The sequence below is a fragment of the Atheta coriaria genome, unplaced genomic scaffold, assembly GCF_025399875.1.
Source record: "Atheta coriaria isolate IRGN ID8LTWV9N9 unplaced genomic scaffold, Caltech_Dcor_3.1 hic_scaffold_8_pilon, whole genome shotgun sequence".
NCBI lineage: Eukaryota > Metazoa > Arthropoda > Insecta > Coleoptera > Staphylinidae > Dalotia > Dalotia coriaria.
This window is the reverse complement of record NW_027045450.1, coordinates 6,929,816-6,945,133: the sequence shown is the minus strand read 5'-3', so window position 1 is coordinate 6,945,133 and position 15,318 is coordinate 6,929,816. Positions and strand designations below refer to the sequence as shown.

Here is a 15,318-nt window from a genome sequence, read left to right as displayed (position 1 = left end):
TTAATACTTTAGTTTAAAACAAAATAACGTGTTTTTAAAATGTTCTGTCACATGATCAAGTCGATGCAACCCGAACCAATCAGCGAGCACAATTCGTCCTTCACTACATCTGCGCCGAGCTAGTGCAAAGTGTGGATATTTAGTACTCGTGTGGAAGCCATTATACGCCGAAAATGTTCCGCACCTCGTTGGTCCGCGCCCACAGCGTGCTCAAGAATGCCATCACCAAGCCCATGGCCGCCCCAGCCGGCGTTCGCTTCATGTCCAAAGTGAACACCGAGACGGACGACCAGTTCGATGCAAGGTAAATTACGTAATGAGCGCACAATGTACACTAACCCTACACGAATTCACCAGCTACGCACGAAAAACACTCCAAATAGACACATTGCATAATTATACAGAATCATTAAGAGTTGTATTGTTTATTAAGGTATGAGGCATACTTCAGCCGTAGCGATATCGACGGCTGGGAGGTGCGCAAAGCAATGAATGATCTCTGTGGCTTGGATTTAGTGCCAGAGCCAAAAATCATCTGCGCTGCGTTGAGGGCCTGCCGCAAAGTCAACGATTACGCGCTTGCCGTGCGTTTCATCGAGGCTGTGAAGGATAAGTGCGGTAACAACGAGAAGGAAATTTACCCGTACATTATCCAGCAAATCAAGCCAACACTTACTGAGCTTGGCCTCAACACACCTGAAGAGCTAGGTTATGACAAACCCGAGTTGGCTCTGCAGAATGTATTTGAGATCCATTAAATGTTCACTTTAGTAAATGTAATAAATTAATAAATAAGTCGACGTCCAAACATGGATGAAAAATGTGAAATATACAAGTTAGTAAGATATGTGTGCTATAGTTTGGTTATGTAGGCAACCCACAGTGCAAACTAAATAAACAAGTTTTGTTTTTTACAAAAAGCAGTGATTTTAACTTTTAAGAGGTAATTATTGATTACAATCGAATTTAGCGTTATTTGAATGAATAACTGATTTATTTATTATTTTCTTATGTAAATTACCTGAGAAATTTATAAATTTCAAGCAGTAGCCTGCACTTGAACTTTGTCATTTTTCGTTTTTGGTGTGCTTGTGAGCACTTTATCAATTAATCCAAACTCTAGCGCTTCAACCGGACTCATAAACTTGTCTCTCTCCATGTTATCTTCAATCTTCTGCAGTTCCAAACCTGTGTGTTTGACATATATCTGATTAATTTGTTTCTTCAACTTCAAAATCTCCTCAGCTTGAATCTGAATATCAGTTGCTTGGCCCTAAAACATTTCAATATTAACACTACACTAGTTATTTCCTATATAAAAAAGAAACTTACAGAAGCTCCACCAGATGGTTGGTGAATCATAATTCGAGCATTAGGCAAAGAATATCTCATTCCTGGTGATCCAGCTGCCAAAAGCAATGATCCCATGCTGCAAGCTTGACCCACACACCAAGTAGCAACTGGTGATTGAATATATTGCATTGTATCATAAATAGCCAGTCCTGAAGTCACAGATCCACCTGGACTGTTAATGTAGATGTGAATTGGTTTGTGAGCTGATTCTGATTGTAAAAACAACAGCTGTGCAATTATTACTGAACTAAGTGCATCATGAATAGGTCCCATTAGACAAACGATCCTTTCTTTGAGTAAACGTGAATAAATGTCGTAGGAACGCTCGCCGCGCCCTGTTTGCTCCACCACAATTGGAATGTATCCAAAGTTTCGAACATTGTGCGAAGAAGTGTGTATAACTGGTTGAACCTGCATTTAAATAAGAAATAGAAGTATTTAAACATGTTAATAAGTAAAAACACACCTTCTGGAAGAATTTCGATAGATTGCGAACGCTAGGTATGATACAATTCATGTTAAAAACTTATAAAACTCATGAAAATGTATAGTAATGATTTGTTTGAAACCAGTTATGTTTGAGGTTAAGAAAAACTTCATAAACTTAACTCCATCTAGTGGAATGACACAAAAAAGTCAATTTTCTCGCATGAATTGAACAAAAACATTTGAAAAAGCTCAAATCCAAGTGTAATTCTTAGTATTTCTTGGGGATTCTTAGTTTATTACATGTAATTTGATATCCTAACGTATCTTACAGCAGAATAAAGTATTACTGTTCATAATCTTTAAGTACATTACTATTAGATTGGATATTTCGTGAAATATAAACTCTTTTTGTTCATTGTTGTCTCAGATATTGCGTCATAGCCGAACAGAGCAAAACTTACACTTCTACATCATATCTCCACGCTTCAATATCAATATTTTATCCCTCTCATAGAAAACCATTTTATATACACAAGTTAAGCAAACTTTCTAGAACTTACAGCTTATTATTCTTAGTAAAAACAACTGAAAATTAACTTTGTAACGTTTTTTACACCTCCCCACACGCTTTACAATGCATTCTAATGCAATCACTTAAAAATAAACTCAATCATGATAACATATTCGCAGTATAATCAGTGCCGTCAACGAGTGACCTCAATGGCACATTTTAAACAAATGGATTTTCGTAAATAATCTAATCATATATATATCTACGCGATGAAACAAAAACAAGAAGAGCACAATAAGTGAACAATGAGAATAATTTCATAACAGAAATAAACATAAATTCTATTCCGAGACGCAGCCCCCGATTAATTATTATATATAAATATATTACATACAAGTTGTCTTCAAATTCGTGTCATCAATGATATTCTTTTCGCTTTTAAATGCTTCTACTGATGCTTTCAACAAGTTAAGATGAAGTATGAGACTTATAAAGTTCATAAAATGATTGCACTCCACATGTATGATAAATATAAAATAAAAAATAAAAATAAGACATTTCTATACTTGGACTAATCAAGTACATCTTGTTTTAATTAAGATTGGATGATTTGACGCTTGAAAATTTAAAATGTTTAAATAATCGACTGGAATCGTTTAAAATCTATTACTATTCCATAGGGGCTATTGCTATAAGCACGTCACGTGTATTATTAGAGAATTATGATTGATTTGTAGCCGCAAGACGTGCTTTTTTGAAGACTCGACCAACTAACTTTATATTTTCATACGAATATAATACAATCTGTACGATATTGTTGTGATATAAATCACTAAGTGCAGGTTGATTGCCTGGAATTTTCTTTATACAATTGCTACCGGTTGCAAAGCAGTTTCCTGGTGTTGCTTTCAAAGGCCCACTGAAATTTCTCGCGCAAGTTGCGTTTGATGAAATGCTGCACAAGGTACAAGATGACAATGAATGCATGATGATAATACGTTTAAATTAATCTAGATGCAAATAAACTAAATGTGTGTCCAGCCGCACTTAGTCTTGTGTGTGATTATCTCGAAGTCGACGGTCCGGGCGAGCCCTGCTTCTTTGATTTACGTTTCAGATCATCTAGGTAGGTTTTACGGGATTCCGCGAGCACTTGTGCCATTATTCCATCATCCCAGTTTGCTTCAGCTGGAAAAATTCATAAAATTTAGATTAGATTAAATTTGCTGTCAAATTTTTGACAGAAATAAGGCAATTTTACAAATGAAGTTGACATGGAACAATTTAAGTTTAGATTAAATTTGGTGTCAAAATTTTGACAAGAAAATGACATAATATGTCAATTTGGAACAATTTAAGGTTAGATTAAATTTGCTGTCAAAATTTTGACAAAAAAATGACATAATGTGTCAAAAATGTCATTTTTATGAAAATGTAATAAATTCTACTTTATACACAAAAATCAATACTTACATCTTGTTGTTGCGTCCTTTGTGAAAGTACTTGATGTCTCCGGATACTCTGTATTGTAAATAGCTTCAAACTCTTCATACAAACTGTTTTTCGGCGAACTGGGCTTAAATATCTTATCAGTGTCAATGTGTGAATGAGAGGTGGCGCTCTCGGCGATACAGTTACTCGCCGCTGGGGATTTCGGAGCCGGCCGAAATCCACTACTCTTCGGCGATGCAGACCCAGGCGATGCGCATGTTTTCGGCGATACCGAGCCACGCCGCGCCGATTGTCGGGGACTCGAACAAACCGCCGACGTAATCGTTGAACTACTACTAGCCGCATGCCCCTGCGGTTTTAACCGCTTCTCTGCATCCCGATAGTACTGAATGTAGCTTTCCCTCGCGACTTCCTCTTCGATCGCTTCATAAGTCGCCTCCCAATCGGTCGCCTTCAACTTATCCTCCAACATTGTCTGTTCAATCATGATATCTTCACTGGCGCGCACAGCGTCCACCATTCGTCGCCGATTAAGATCTATTGTGTGATATGCAGGCAGACCTAACCCCACACCCACGGATGGATTATTCGGGTTGCAAATTGAGTTGTAGTGGCACATGCGATGATAAGACAACCGAATCGGTTCGTCAGCGTTAAGTCGTGGACTGTTGAATATATTAATCGGTTGTACTTCGTAACAGTACACCTCAATTGTGCGGTTGTACATTTCGCTCATCGCTTGGATTTCAAGATGGTTGCCGTGCACGTTCCAAAGGCGCTTGCGCGCGATGTACTTGTCGAAATCTTCTGTTACGTAATTAGCGAAAAAGTCTTTGTTTTTGACGATGTAGTCCATGCAAGCGGAGCGTACGGTAAAGTGTAATTCTTGATCGCCGTAGATTTGATCAGCGATCGCGCGGAATAAACATGCGCCATCATCGCGCATCGATTTGATCTCGAAGCCCAGTTTTTGTAGGCAACGCGCAAAACGTGTGTCACGCTAATAATAATTTTTTTAATTTATAAATTTCATTAATAAATTAAATTAATTAAAACACTTACCGTTTTCCATTCTTCATCACTAATAATTGTCGGATTATGTATCGGTGCTCCATATTCATCTTCACTATTAAACCCAGTTGCTTCCTCTTCATTTTCTGTGTTCTCATTGGCCGGAGCACAACTTACCTCATCACTTTTGGTTATGTCCACAACTTCACTAGTACTCGCCTGTGCTTCCTCCACTGGCTGTTCAACCCTGTTCACCAGTCTTTCCCTTTCCCTGGCCAATTTTCTCCGCGATGATTTTGCTTCCTTGAATCTTTTTCTCATACAATGATCAGTTGGTTCAGGTGTGGCACTTCTACAAACACAACCAGAAACACATTTATCTTCAATGTTTAACCCATTACTACAATGCCAGAATGTGTATTTGACACTTACTGCACCACCAAGAATAGCATAATAAGTGGTTACCTTCTAAATGGCCTTCTGGTAGTGGTTTTATTTGGGTCTGCAATGGCCTGTGAATGTGCGCCATGTTCACGACGACGTTCTGACGGCACCTGTGAAGTGATCAATGCGAATTAATATAAAATGTAAATTACATGATGGTATATTGTATTACACGTGCCCGTTATGGTGTAGAAATGTAATAGTGATTTTTAAGTAATGATATATCGCACAATGGCAGCGATATTATCGCATAGTAATGCGGTTTACTTACGTTTTGCGCCGCATCGCCTTTATCCTCGACCGTGGGGCTGGCGCGTTTCGCTGGGAGGATCGTCATCGCTGCGATCCAGGTGTAATTCGGTTGATTGCTAGATTTTATGCGAAAATTTGAGCGAAAATGTGAAGACTATTACAACAATCAACAATGATCAAATACCACAACAGCTGGCTGTCACAAAGGTATTTTGACAACAACGCGCATGCGCAGTGAAAGTTAAACACCTGTCACTTGCAGAGGCCGCTAGTAGTATCAAAACGTACAAAAATTCAAGAAAATTTTGTTTTCAGACGACAAAAAAACTTGAAAACAATTTAAATTACTTTCAATTATATAAATTATAAAATATACAGATAATAAACATGTTAAAACGTCTTGTATAATTTTGTAATTTTAAGGTAATTATAACACATTTATTCACATTTTTCTTTTTGACATTTTTGTACTGTCAAATAATTGCATGTTTTAATTATTTCTGGTATTTCCTAGATACTGTGATCTATGAATCATCTGCGTGATAATTATTTACACTCGAGTACATAGTTCGTAAGCAAAATCTTGTTTTGTCTTGTTTCGTGGCGTCGGTGGTCAGGAATGCGTCATGGCGACAGCGCATTATTTATAACTCTCCAGAGAAAACAAGAGCACGTCGACACGAATCGAACATTTCGCAATATTAGTCAACGATAATCCCTAAAATCAATAAAACAACGCTGAGAAGGCGTCCAAGAATCCCTTCGCATCGAAATTACGTGGAAAAGAAATCAATATCTCCACGCGAACATCATCCGATGTTCTAGAATTTAAAATGGCCGCCTATTTCAGTTCGCAAATATGCGCAAAACTCATTTTGTTGTTCCATGACCTAAGTTTAATTTGTAATGATGTCACAACATAAAAACGTGAGTATCATGTTGTTCTATTTGCGTGCGCGTTATATACACAAATGAAACAATTGAACGCAGATCTTTTTTCGTTATTTGTTTTGCGTTCGAATTGTCCGTTGAAATATTCAGCAGGAGAGGAGGGTGGCGTATGACGTTTGCAGGTTTCGTGACGTCATGTGTGGGGCGCACGCCAACGTCCCCCACTTCGACGCTGACGTCAGACCCGCGGACGACCATCTTGCGCGGCCCGAAGCCAATGTGATATTCTCAGCCAGCCCGTGTGTGTGCTCCGCCGTGTGCCAGTGCTAACACCCGATTCGTATAATATACAAGTTCGGTTTCTCGCCCACCGTTCGTGGAGTACCTAGGAATAATTTAATTCCATTTTCAATGTGTATGGCTAGTGTGGTAAGTGCATTTGATAGTAAATTAATACGCCTAGAGTCGTGTACGCGGTTTCGGGTTTGGCCACTGCCAGACCCCGACGATGGGTTCTGTTCTGCGCTGTGCTTGGTGCATTCAATCGTGCAGCCGAAAAATGCCTCTGCCATCGTGTTGTTTCGTTATATAAGGCGTCGGCCGCGTGAAAATGCCGATATTCGTGGAAATCACGACGCGTTGCGTACATATTCGTGTATAGCAAAAATGTGAAATGGCTATCGAGGCCGCGGCCAGCGACGTCCGTAAATATAATAGCATACAAGCCAGCAGCGCGGATGTGCTGTGCGTGTTTGTCGCCGTCGGCATTCTTTTCCACGGAGGAGTGGTGCAGATCCACTCGTCGTACGTCTGTGCTCTGTCTGGGGCGTCGCGCAAAACCAATAAACACAAATTACGCTTTATATTTAACACTGCACTTGTATTTGTTGTGCAATCGTGTGTGCATCAAACAGCAAACAGAAAAAAAAACAAAAGTTGTTTATTGTGAGCAATATATTGTACAATCATCGACTGGTGAACCTCAGGAAACAGTTTGACATAAGTAAAAGCAGGTATAACTTGTTGAACAAAGGCTCGACCCGAGTCTCTGTCTGCATCTTCAGTGCGAACGTGAGAAGTGTTCAATATACATGCATCAACATCACAAAATGCTATTTATAGGTTATATACAGTCGCATAACAACAGCAGCCAATTAAATTATAGTGGTAGGTAAGGTAGATAACTGCAATTTCAAATATTATGCAAAATTGCTAACGTGCAGTATTTCATGCTTTGTCATTCTTGAATGTGTTTTAGGTCACATCATTCGACCAGAATTATCCAGTTTTAGTGAGTAGTGAATAACACGCAAACAATTTGCAATTGTTGGATGGCAGTCAGTAATTTGGTTCATGCAATATACTCATGCCAAAATTAGGTTAGGTAGATATTCGACGTTTCAACTTTTAAGTTGACCTCTCGGGTTAAACATTTAAAAAATAAATATTCAGTAGTGATATGTTAAAAACAGGTTATTTAAATTTAAATGTTTACTAATTGATTGGTAACGTGATATTTTGTTTTGGTAATTAGTAATTTAATAATAACGATAGTTTTATATTGCAGTGTTCAGGTAAAAGTGAGGTTATAAATTGAAATTCATCATAACTGTCAATATATTATTCAATTAGTTATTGTATGAGCAAAACTTTGTGAATTTCGAAGATATATTGTAATTTATGTTTTGACATTTACTTTTGTAGGTGGAGTTTATACTGCCAGGTTGCATGACGATGAAAAATGAGGCTTGTCATGGTGAATTATTTTAATACTGCCTGTTTTTAGATGATATATCTATTTCATGAATTTATATTGCTATTAGCTTCTAAATATAGTTGCTTCCACTGCAATTAGGGTGCTAAAAATAACTTATTGCAATTTCTATTAGGTCGTTTTGATAATCATCTTGCTATCAACATGAAGGGCGGATAGGTATTTATAATTTATGGGCTTTTTTGCCTTGAATAAGAGAATTATTATTAAAACATTAGAAAAGTTAATTAAAAATGAATTTTCAGGATGAGCTTAATACATTTTGACATTGAGTTGAATATGCAACGTAGGCAACTCTATATACACCATATTTTGACAGCTGATTCATAAAATACTACAAAATGTCTTTTATTAAAGGAAAACATGATTTAATAATGAATCTAAGCCATTTACAAAGTATGCCAAGACAGTTTGTAGTAAATAAAATATAAGTACACCAAATGAAATGTCAGAATATATAAAATTATATTTGAAACGGTGACATGTTTATAAAAACCCGTAGCATCGCCCATCCGGCGTCCATTAGTGGCTGTTTTGGTAATGCAAATACAAATCCCCGAGTGGGCCAAATGTGTGTTGGCATCGGTGCAAAATAATACTACGCTGTATGATAATTTTATTTTCTGCTTTTATTTCGCGCCCAGTTATGCGTGCCCGAGCCACACGAGGCGCAGGCAGACGTCCCGCAGCAAATTGACAAGCGTGATCACAAAAATTTAACGCGCACACCAAATCCAACCGAAATTGACAATAATACATGCACTAAATGATTGATTCGGGTGTTAATATTCAGTGAAATGAAATTATAACCAATAGTGCCGAGTAGTTTTATCATTGTGTGAATTTTGAAGGTGGATGACGGTATAAATAACCGGTGAGCAGCGCGAAAAGTTCAAAGTGTTTTGTTTTGTTGATATTAATAGCGATTGGTGCGCTGATTTTTTATTTCCAGCTAAGTTTAACAAGCTGCAAGCTTGCCAGCAGTGTATCATAACTCGCGGGGCGCATCGTTCGCTTGTGTTTATGTTTGTTTGTTTATGTTTTGTCTATTTCACGAATCAAATCGGTTCGTAATCGTGGAACGTTTACTTTTTATTGTTTATGCGATGATTGGTTTCTTGAAAATTTCAGTTTGGACAGTTGCGAATCGAATTTTGCAATTGGTATGTTTAGTCAAGCTTTTTAGGAGTTGCCGAAGCAAGAGCATGTGATTTTAGGTGTCAGTCAGTGTAAAAATAGTTCACTTTGCTACTTAGTTTAGCTGCTGGCTTGTTATGCAATTATTTATGTCAAAAATGAGAAATTTAAGTTTTAAACGTTTTAATGTGCGTAATTTGGATTAATTTGATGAAATTCTAGTGGTTTTTTGATTAGTGTTATCATAGAATAACAAATTGCGTATTTTTTTGAGTCGTCGAGTGCATTTTCAACATTTTGAACTTGAACTTCATGTTTTATATTGGCTTAATCATGTAATTCACTCCGAGTGAGCGTGAGTGGTTATCAATTAGCTTAAAAATATAAATATTTGATTAATTGCACTTTCATCGGTTGATTATTACGCATAAAATTATAATTTTCATATCATTATTCCATTAATATTTAAACTTAAAATTTTATTCATTCACTCTATAATCAAGTGTTTTCCGAGCCAAAATTTCGCATCTTTTCGTGAATGAATCTGTTTTTAAATCTAACTTTGTAATTTCAAATGCACTGCACTATGTCTGAATTTAATTACATTACAATTCCCGCGTACGGTTTCGCTTTGGGTTTGAAAAAAAAAACCGGCGCAAACCGAATTCTCGTCGCGCAATAAAAATAGCACTCGAATTTCCCTTGCCTGCCGCCGCGCTTCCACACGCATTCATTGTATGTTGTATTTATTTTTATATTCACATACGAATTTGAATTCATCGCGCGTAAATTATGAAGTAACATTTGTTTGGACGCGTGCGGCGACTCATTAATAACTGAATTCCAAGAAGCGTTGCGAGGCTGAATCGCCGAGCGGAGAAAACAAAAGTTTAAACAAACATTCGGAGTGTTTACTTGTTGGTGTAATTAATTAGAAATTTATTAAGGCGACTTGCAGTTAGAAACAAACAATAACAAAAAACGTTGCTTACGTACGTGCAATGCAAGCAACCAAGCAACAGCAGCTTGTGATATTGATGTGTGTATGTAGGTAAGATAGGATTACGAAGATAATTGCACTTTGCACGGTATTGTCGTGGGTGCGCTCAGGGTAATTATATATTAATGTATTAATCCAATTATTCGGTACATGTGGATGGAAACGTTTCATGATTATTGAAAAATTGATATTTGGATATCATATAATCGGTTGGGTTGAGTTATTTATAACTTAAGTGTGGATGGAGTAATTTTATGATGATTGATTTGGTAGATTAGTCTTATGAATGGCGGAATAACAATTAAACCCTCGGAATTGGCTATAATTAACCGCGCAATTTGATGCGACATCTAGAGACAGTAAAAAACATTTATTTTGTGTTGCATTACCAAAATATTTCTATTTTTTTGTAAAAACAAGTAAAGTAATCTTTATCATAGCTTAGGAGTTTAATCTGGGTATAAAATGAGAATATTTTTAAATAAAAACATGTTAAAATAGAAAAGGTAACTGTCTTTAAATGGATTTGGAAAAAAATGCATATTTGGCGAAATAAACGATTAAAACTTAAACTTTTCATTTTACCATCTCTTTGAGAAGTTAATTCTTCATTTAATCGATGTAATTGCATTAAAATACTTCGAACCCTTTCGGAAAACAAAGAAAAATAGTTTTTGAGTATCATTAGAGTCAACTTATAGCCAAATGTTTAAAAAACATTTGAAAAAATGTAAAAACTTTACTAAACCAACAAATCTGGGTTTAATTTGTTTAATTTAATTATTTTTGCAAATATTAATTCACTTCTGACACTATCATGCAATTTACGTTCATAAACCTGATGCAAATTTGATAATTATCGCTTGGCTATCTGCATTCATCCGAAAACTCCAATTAATTACAGATAAATAAATTGGCTTCCACCGGGCGGGCCCCGATTTGTCGCATGTCAAGTGCAAATAAAACCGAAATAACAAACGTATCCTCCCGTGCCCGTTTTAATCCAAATCGCATTTATTACGTCAATAAATAAAATAAATACAACGATTATACTGCAGAATGCAGGAAGTGGCTGGAACTTAAAATGCTTAAGCAAATATCATCGCGCAGAGATAAGATAATTGTCAGCCTACCAGTTGTTGTGACAATATTGAATTTGAATTATCAATATTTATCGAAATCAACTTGAGAATATGGCGCGGATTTATGAAATAAAAGGGATTAGTTTTTGCGGTGTTCCGATGATGTTCCAAGAGATTAAAGTCGATAACATTACGCATCAATGAATACTCGATACACTTGAGTCTCAATGACATATTATTCTCGGTTTTATGTGATGGAAATAAAAGATGAAATCAGTCGAGTGTGGTTTGTTGATGCATACGGCACGCGACGTTCAATTACAATTTTTTCCACACACACACACAAACAAAACAAAGCACAATTCACATGATTTGCGCAATCAGCATTTGAGAAACAATAAAAAAAAGTGCAAACTGGACGAACGTAAACCCAACGCGTGCGAATCGAGAAGATAAAAAGATAAAAGTTGCACGATGCACAAAAATAAACTGCTCTGCCGCGCGTAATAAAAATGTGAAATTTAACTTTTCTTCACCGGTGGTTTTCTGTTTCAGTATTTCGGTGAGGCTGTGCAGGCATACATGGAGTTCCAGTTAGACAGCGCAGAATACTGCCAGGCACAATACACATAAATCTGCCAACCCAAATTTTAAATCACACACTAAACCAATTTAAACAAAAAGAGGAGCTAAAAATTTATTAATATTAACCTATAAAGAAGAAATCAACTAAAAACAAGAAGGAATCCAAAATAATCGATATAAACTAATACACATATAAAGCTATATATCTATCTACAAATTAATTTAAATTAATTTCAACGAGGAATCAAGAGGAACGAAGCGAGCACACACGCAATCTGCAATCCTGCAACGCATCATTATCAATCGAGTCAGGCCGCAGGCGACGACGAGGGAGGTGGCTGCAAAATCAAAATAATTCGCTCGACGCTTTAAATAATTTTAGATCGTTTTTTTCTTTCGCGCAACGTTACAGTAAAAGGCAAGTAAAACAACCAAATCTTTAACTTTTCTACTTCCGTCACTTTCCACGGGTTCCAGACACGAAAAATGCACTTTAGTCACGGGTCGGAGTTTGCAATTCATGCGCTAACTCCCATGTATTTATTACCTTACATTTTCCAGTAGTTTGCGAGCGAATTTCGAAGTTTTACAATACAAAAGTTAAAATAAAAAATTTAAGCGTGGAAATGGAGTGGAAGTAGAAAAATAGCGTAAGAATTATGTGGCTAAATGTTATTAAACACTCGATTGATTAAATCTTAATCAATTTCGTGGTTAAAGTGATGTTTAGCGCACTTGTTACTTAAAAACATGTAATTTATTGTGTTTTCTGTTGAAATGTTTTTAGATGCAATTGAGAATCACGTATCCATAAAATAATTGCAAGAAATTACTAAAGATATACAAAAAACATAACAACCACCACCGAAAAAGACTGATTATTAAGAATATTTTTTTAATTATACAATTATATCTACTAATCTATACAACGGCGCAACCGGAGAGCTGCAGAGGAGTCGATTTTTGAATTTTACGCATTTTAATCGAAGTCGCGCCCCAGATTCTGAAATTTTAAACCCTACAACAACAAAACCCACACAACACGGGCAGTGCAAATATAATTTTGTAAAAGAGGCGATTTCCGAGTTATATTAAAACATAATCTCCTGTTGCCATTCTAAAACAAAAGCAAACAAAGTGATTGTTGCACGGCGTGTAAACAAAGTCAGCTTCACGTGCGCGAAGATATTGAATATCGTCGGCGACGAGACAATTAAACGATTAACACGATCGACGAGAGACGCACTTGGTGGACGCGCGTGGCATGAGCATTAGCGGAATGCGGCCGAAGGATATTCGACCGGCGCCAGCCGAAATCAAATGCAAGGGCTTCAGGTTTCTCATCACGGATCGGCCCTCAGACCAAACCATTTCTTCCTATATTCAGGTAAAATATTTTATTTTCACTTAAATTGCATTTGTGTATTCGTCTGGTTTGGTTTAAATCGTTTTGTCTCGCGTCTGGTCGTCGAGTTGGTTAACAAAAAGTTTTTTTTGTGTTTTCACCCGGGCCAGACGAGACATCTGTCTCGCCTCGTTGATATTCCACCCCCCACTTTAGCCCCACCCGGGGTCGGCGCACTCAAATTTAATCCGCTATTTACCTTTTTTTTGTACCTGTAGGAGTTGAAGAAACACAATGTGGCGTCAGTGGTGCGCGTCTGCGAGCCGTCCTATAAGATTGAAGAGCTAAAGGAGGCCGGTATCGCCGTGTACGATCTGGAGTACAATGACGGCACCTTTCCGCCGAACGACATCACCGAGGAGTGGTTCCAGGTGTTGAAGAAGCAGTTCCATGACAATCCGGAGGCGTGCGTTGCGGTGCACTGTGTTGCCGGCTTGGGACGTGCACCTGTCATGGTTGCGCTTGCTCTGATTGAACTTGGACTCAAGTATGAGGAGGCTGTTGAATTAATCAGAGAGTAAGTTTAATAAAAATCAATGTTTTTGATTTTAACATGAAAATAATAAAAATTTTGTATTAAAGAAAACGTCGTGGAGCAATCAACTCGAAGCAACTCGGTTATCTGCAAAAGTACCGTCCGAAGTCACGCCTCAAGCTGAAGAACGGCCACAAGAACTCCTGCTGTATCCAGTGAACGTGCACGACGTACCCGGGCCCCCCGTATACATAATATATATCTCTATCAAATATGAACAGTTTGGTCTCCAGGATCTGAAGCTCGTCTTTTCTTACTCTCGCGCGCCCAAGGTGTGTGTGTAGGCGTGTGGAAATTTCGCGCGCGCACGAAACTTGCACGCGTCTGTATATCACAGCGTGCGATATATTGACGAACAACTCTGACGCAACAAATACATATTATCAGTCTCGACGCAATCACACACATTAACGGGCGTTGTTGCACACGCGCGCGCGCGCAACACTCGCAGTCATGTAAAATCATAAAGCTACGATACATACGGATGCAGGACATGAATTATATTTTAGTTTTTATTTTTCTATGTACACAACACACACACGATTCGTAAGTTATTCGGTTCGTAGCGTTTGCAATGCGAAATCTTCTCGTTTTGGGGCTTTAAACGTGCGATTGTGTGGAATATTCAAAGTCAGCTATATTTTCTATGAATGAATCGATTGATTAGATAAACGCACTATAGAATTATGTTTGATTTAGTTTATGTAGCGTCGCGATGACCGGTTTTATTTACACTGTATATAGATTTAATAATTCGAAATAGTTTCTCATCATATATTCTTGACGGGGCAGATTTTAGTATGTTGACAAGGACGAGTCTAATGAAATCAATGGAAATTTATCTAAATAAACCTAAAACTGTGTAAAAAGCGCAAGAAATGAATCTAAACAAAAACATACATTAGTTGTACTACTTTATGATTGTAATATGTACACACATATACTGTATATGAGCATGAACTAACAAATATTTTTTGTGTATTAGAATCCATGATGCTGATGATGATGCAGTTGATAAATGTACGTGTGTCATAAGTATAATGCGGCGGGCTTTTCGCTGTTTGGCCGTAAACGCGACGCGAATGTTGAGAAGAAGGTATTCAGTGTACTAAATACTAAAACAATTGTGTGAATTCAACAATTCCGCTTGGTCCTCGGTTGAAATTCATGATTCGGTTACGCATACACACTTCGAACGAATGCTGTATTTGTAATATTTATTGTAATCATCTGGATCGGTCGAAACGGAACGCAACCATGGCTAAAAAATGACTAATACTTATTATTACTGATTAATCTCTGTTTGTGCTAGTTTATATTGTTATGTTGTAAACTGTATAGTTACGCATATCGCTTATGTTAGTTGATTGAATTCTCGTCGTCCGCGGACGCCCTTCCGATCCCTCTCTTTTTTTAAACAATTGAATAAACGCAACTATTTATAAGAAATGTGTCAC

General features: G+C 37.3%; 4 protein-coding genes across 9 annotated transcripts; 2 read left to right on the top strand and 2 right to left on the bottom strand.

Moving 5' to 3' along the window:
- Window positions 1-88: 88 nt before the first annotated feature.
- On the top strand, window positions 89-845 carry COX5A (Cytochrome c oxidase subunit 5A). The gene is made up of 2 exons (XM_065310180.1): window positions 89-304; window positions 434-845. The coding sequence occupies exons 1-2, from the start codon at window positions 174-176 to the stop codon at window positions 756-758; spliced, it is 456 nt and encodes a 151-aa protein (XP_065166252.1). The 5' UTR covers window positions 89-173; the 3' UTR covers window positions 759-845.
- A 127-nt stretch (window positions 846-972) lies between these two features.
- LOC135797691 (ATP-dependent Clp protease proteolytic subunit-like) lies at window positions 973-1,963 on the bottom strand. The gene is made up of 3 exons (XM_065310174.1): window positions 1,820-1,963; window positions 1,333-1,764; window positions 973-1,273 (listed from the first exon to the last, which is right to left on the bottom strand). Exons 1-3 carry the CDS (start codon window positions 1,868-1,870, stop codon window positions 1,040-1,042), a joined length of 717 nt encoding a protein of 238 aa, XP_065166246.1. The 5' UTR covers window positions 1,871-1,963; the 3' UTR covers window positions 973-1,039.
- Window positions 1,964-2,026: 63 nt separating this feature from the next.
- Duba (Deubiquitinating enzyme A) lies at window positions 2,027-5,868 on the bottom strand. 3 transcript variants are annotated; one of them, XM_065310168.1, is made up of 5 exons: window positions 5,472-5,868; window positions 5,222-5,310; window positions 4,808-5,156; window positions 3,767-4,745; window positions 2,027-3,481 (listed from the first exon to the last, which is right to left on the bottom strand). In XM_065310168.1, the coding sequence occupies exons 1-5, from the start codon at window positions 5,535-5,537 to the stop codon at window positions 3,357-3,359; spliced, it is 1,608 nt and encodes a 535-aa protein (XP_065166240.1). In that variant the 5' UTR covers window positions 5,538-5,868; the 3' UTR covers window positions 2,027-3,356. The 3 variants fall into 3 exon arrangements, with proteins under 3 accessions (XP_065166240.1, XP_065166241.1, XP_065166242.1); XM_065310169.1 differs by having other exon boundaries at window positions 4,808-5,108; window positions 5,472-5,863; XM_065310170.1 differs by lacking the exon at window positions 5,472-5,868 and having other exon boundaries at window positions 4,808-5,108; window positions 5,189-5,310.
- Window positions 5,869-6,358: 490 nt separating this feature from the next.
- On the top strand, window positions 6,359-15,310 carry PRL-1 (PRL-1 phosphatase). Of its 4 annotated transcripts, none has more exons than XM_065310178.1 (5): window positions 6,359-6,379; window positions 11,892-12,339; window positions 12,709-13,308; window positions 13,545-13,843; window positions 13,909-15,310. In XM_065310178.1, exons 3-5 carry the CDS (start codon window positions 13,186-13,188, stop codon window positions 14,018-14,020), a joined length of 534 nt encoding a protein of 177 aa, XP_065166250.1. In that variant the 5' UTR covers window positions 6,359-6,379; window positions 11,892-12,339; window positions 12,709-13,185; the 3' UTR covers window positions 14,021-15,310. The 4 variants fall into 4 exon arrangements, with proteins under 4 accessions (XP_065166250.1, XP_065166248.1, XP_065166251.1 ...); XM_065310176.1 differs by lacking the exon at window positions 6,359-6,379 and adding an exon at window positions 6,604-6,772; XM_065310179.1 differs by lacking the exon at window positions 6,359-6,379 and adding an exon at window positions 7,139-7,356.
- The last annotated feature ends 8 nt before the right edge of the window (window positions 15,311-15,318 follow it).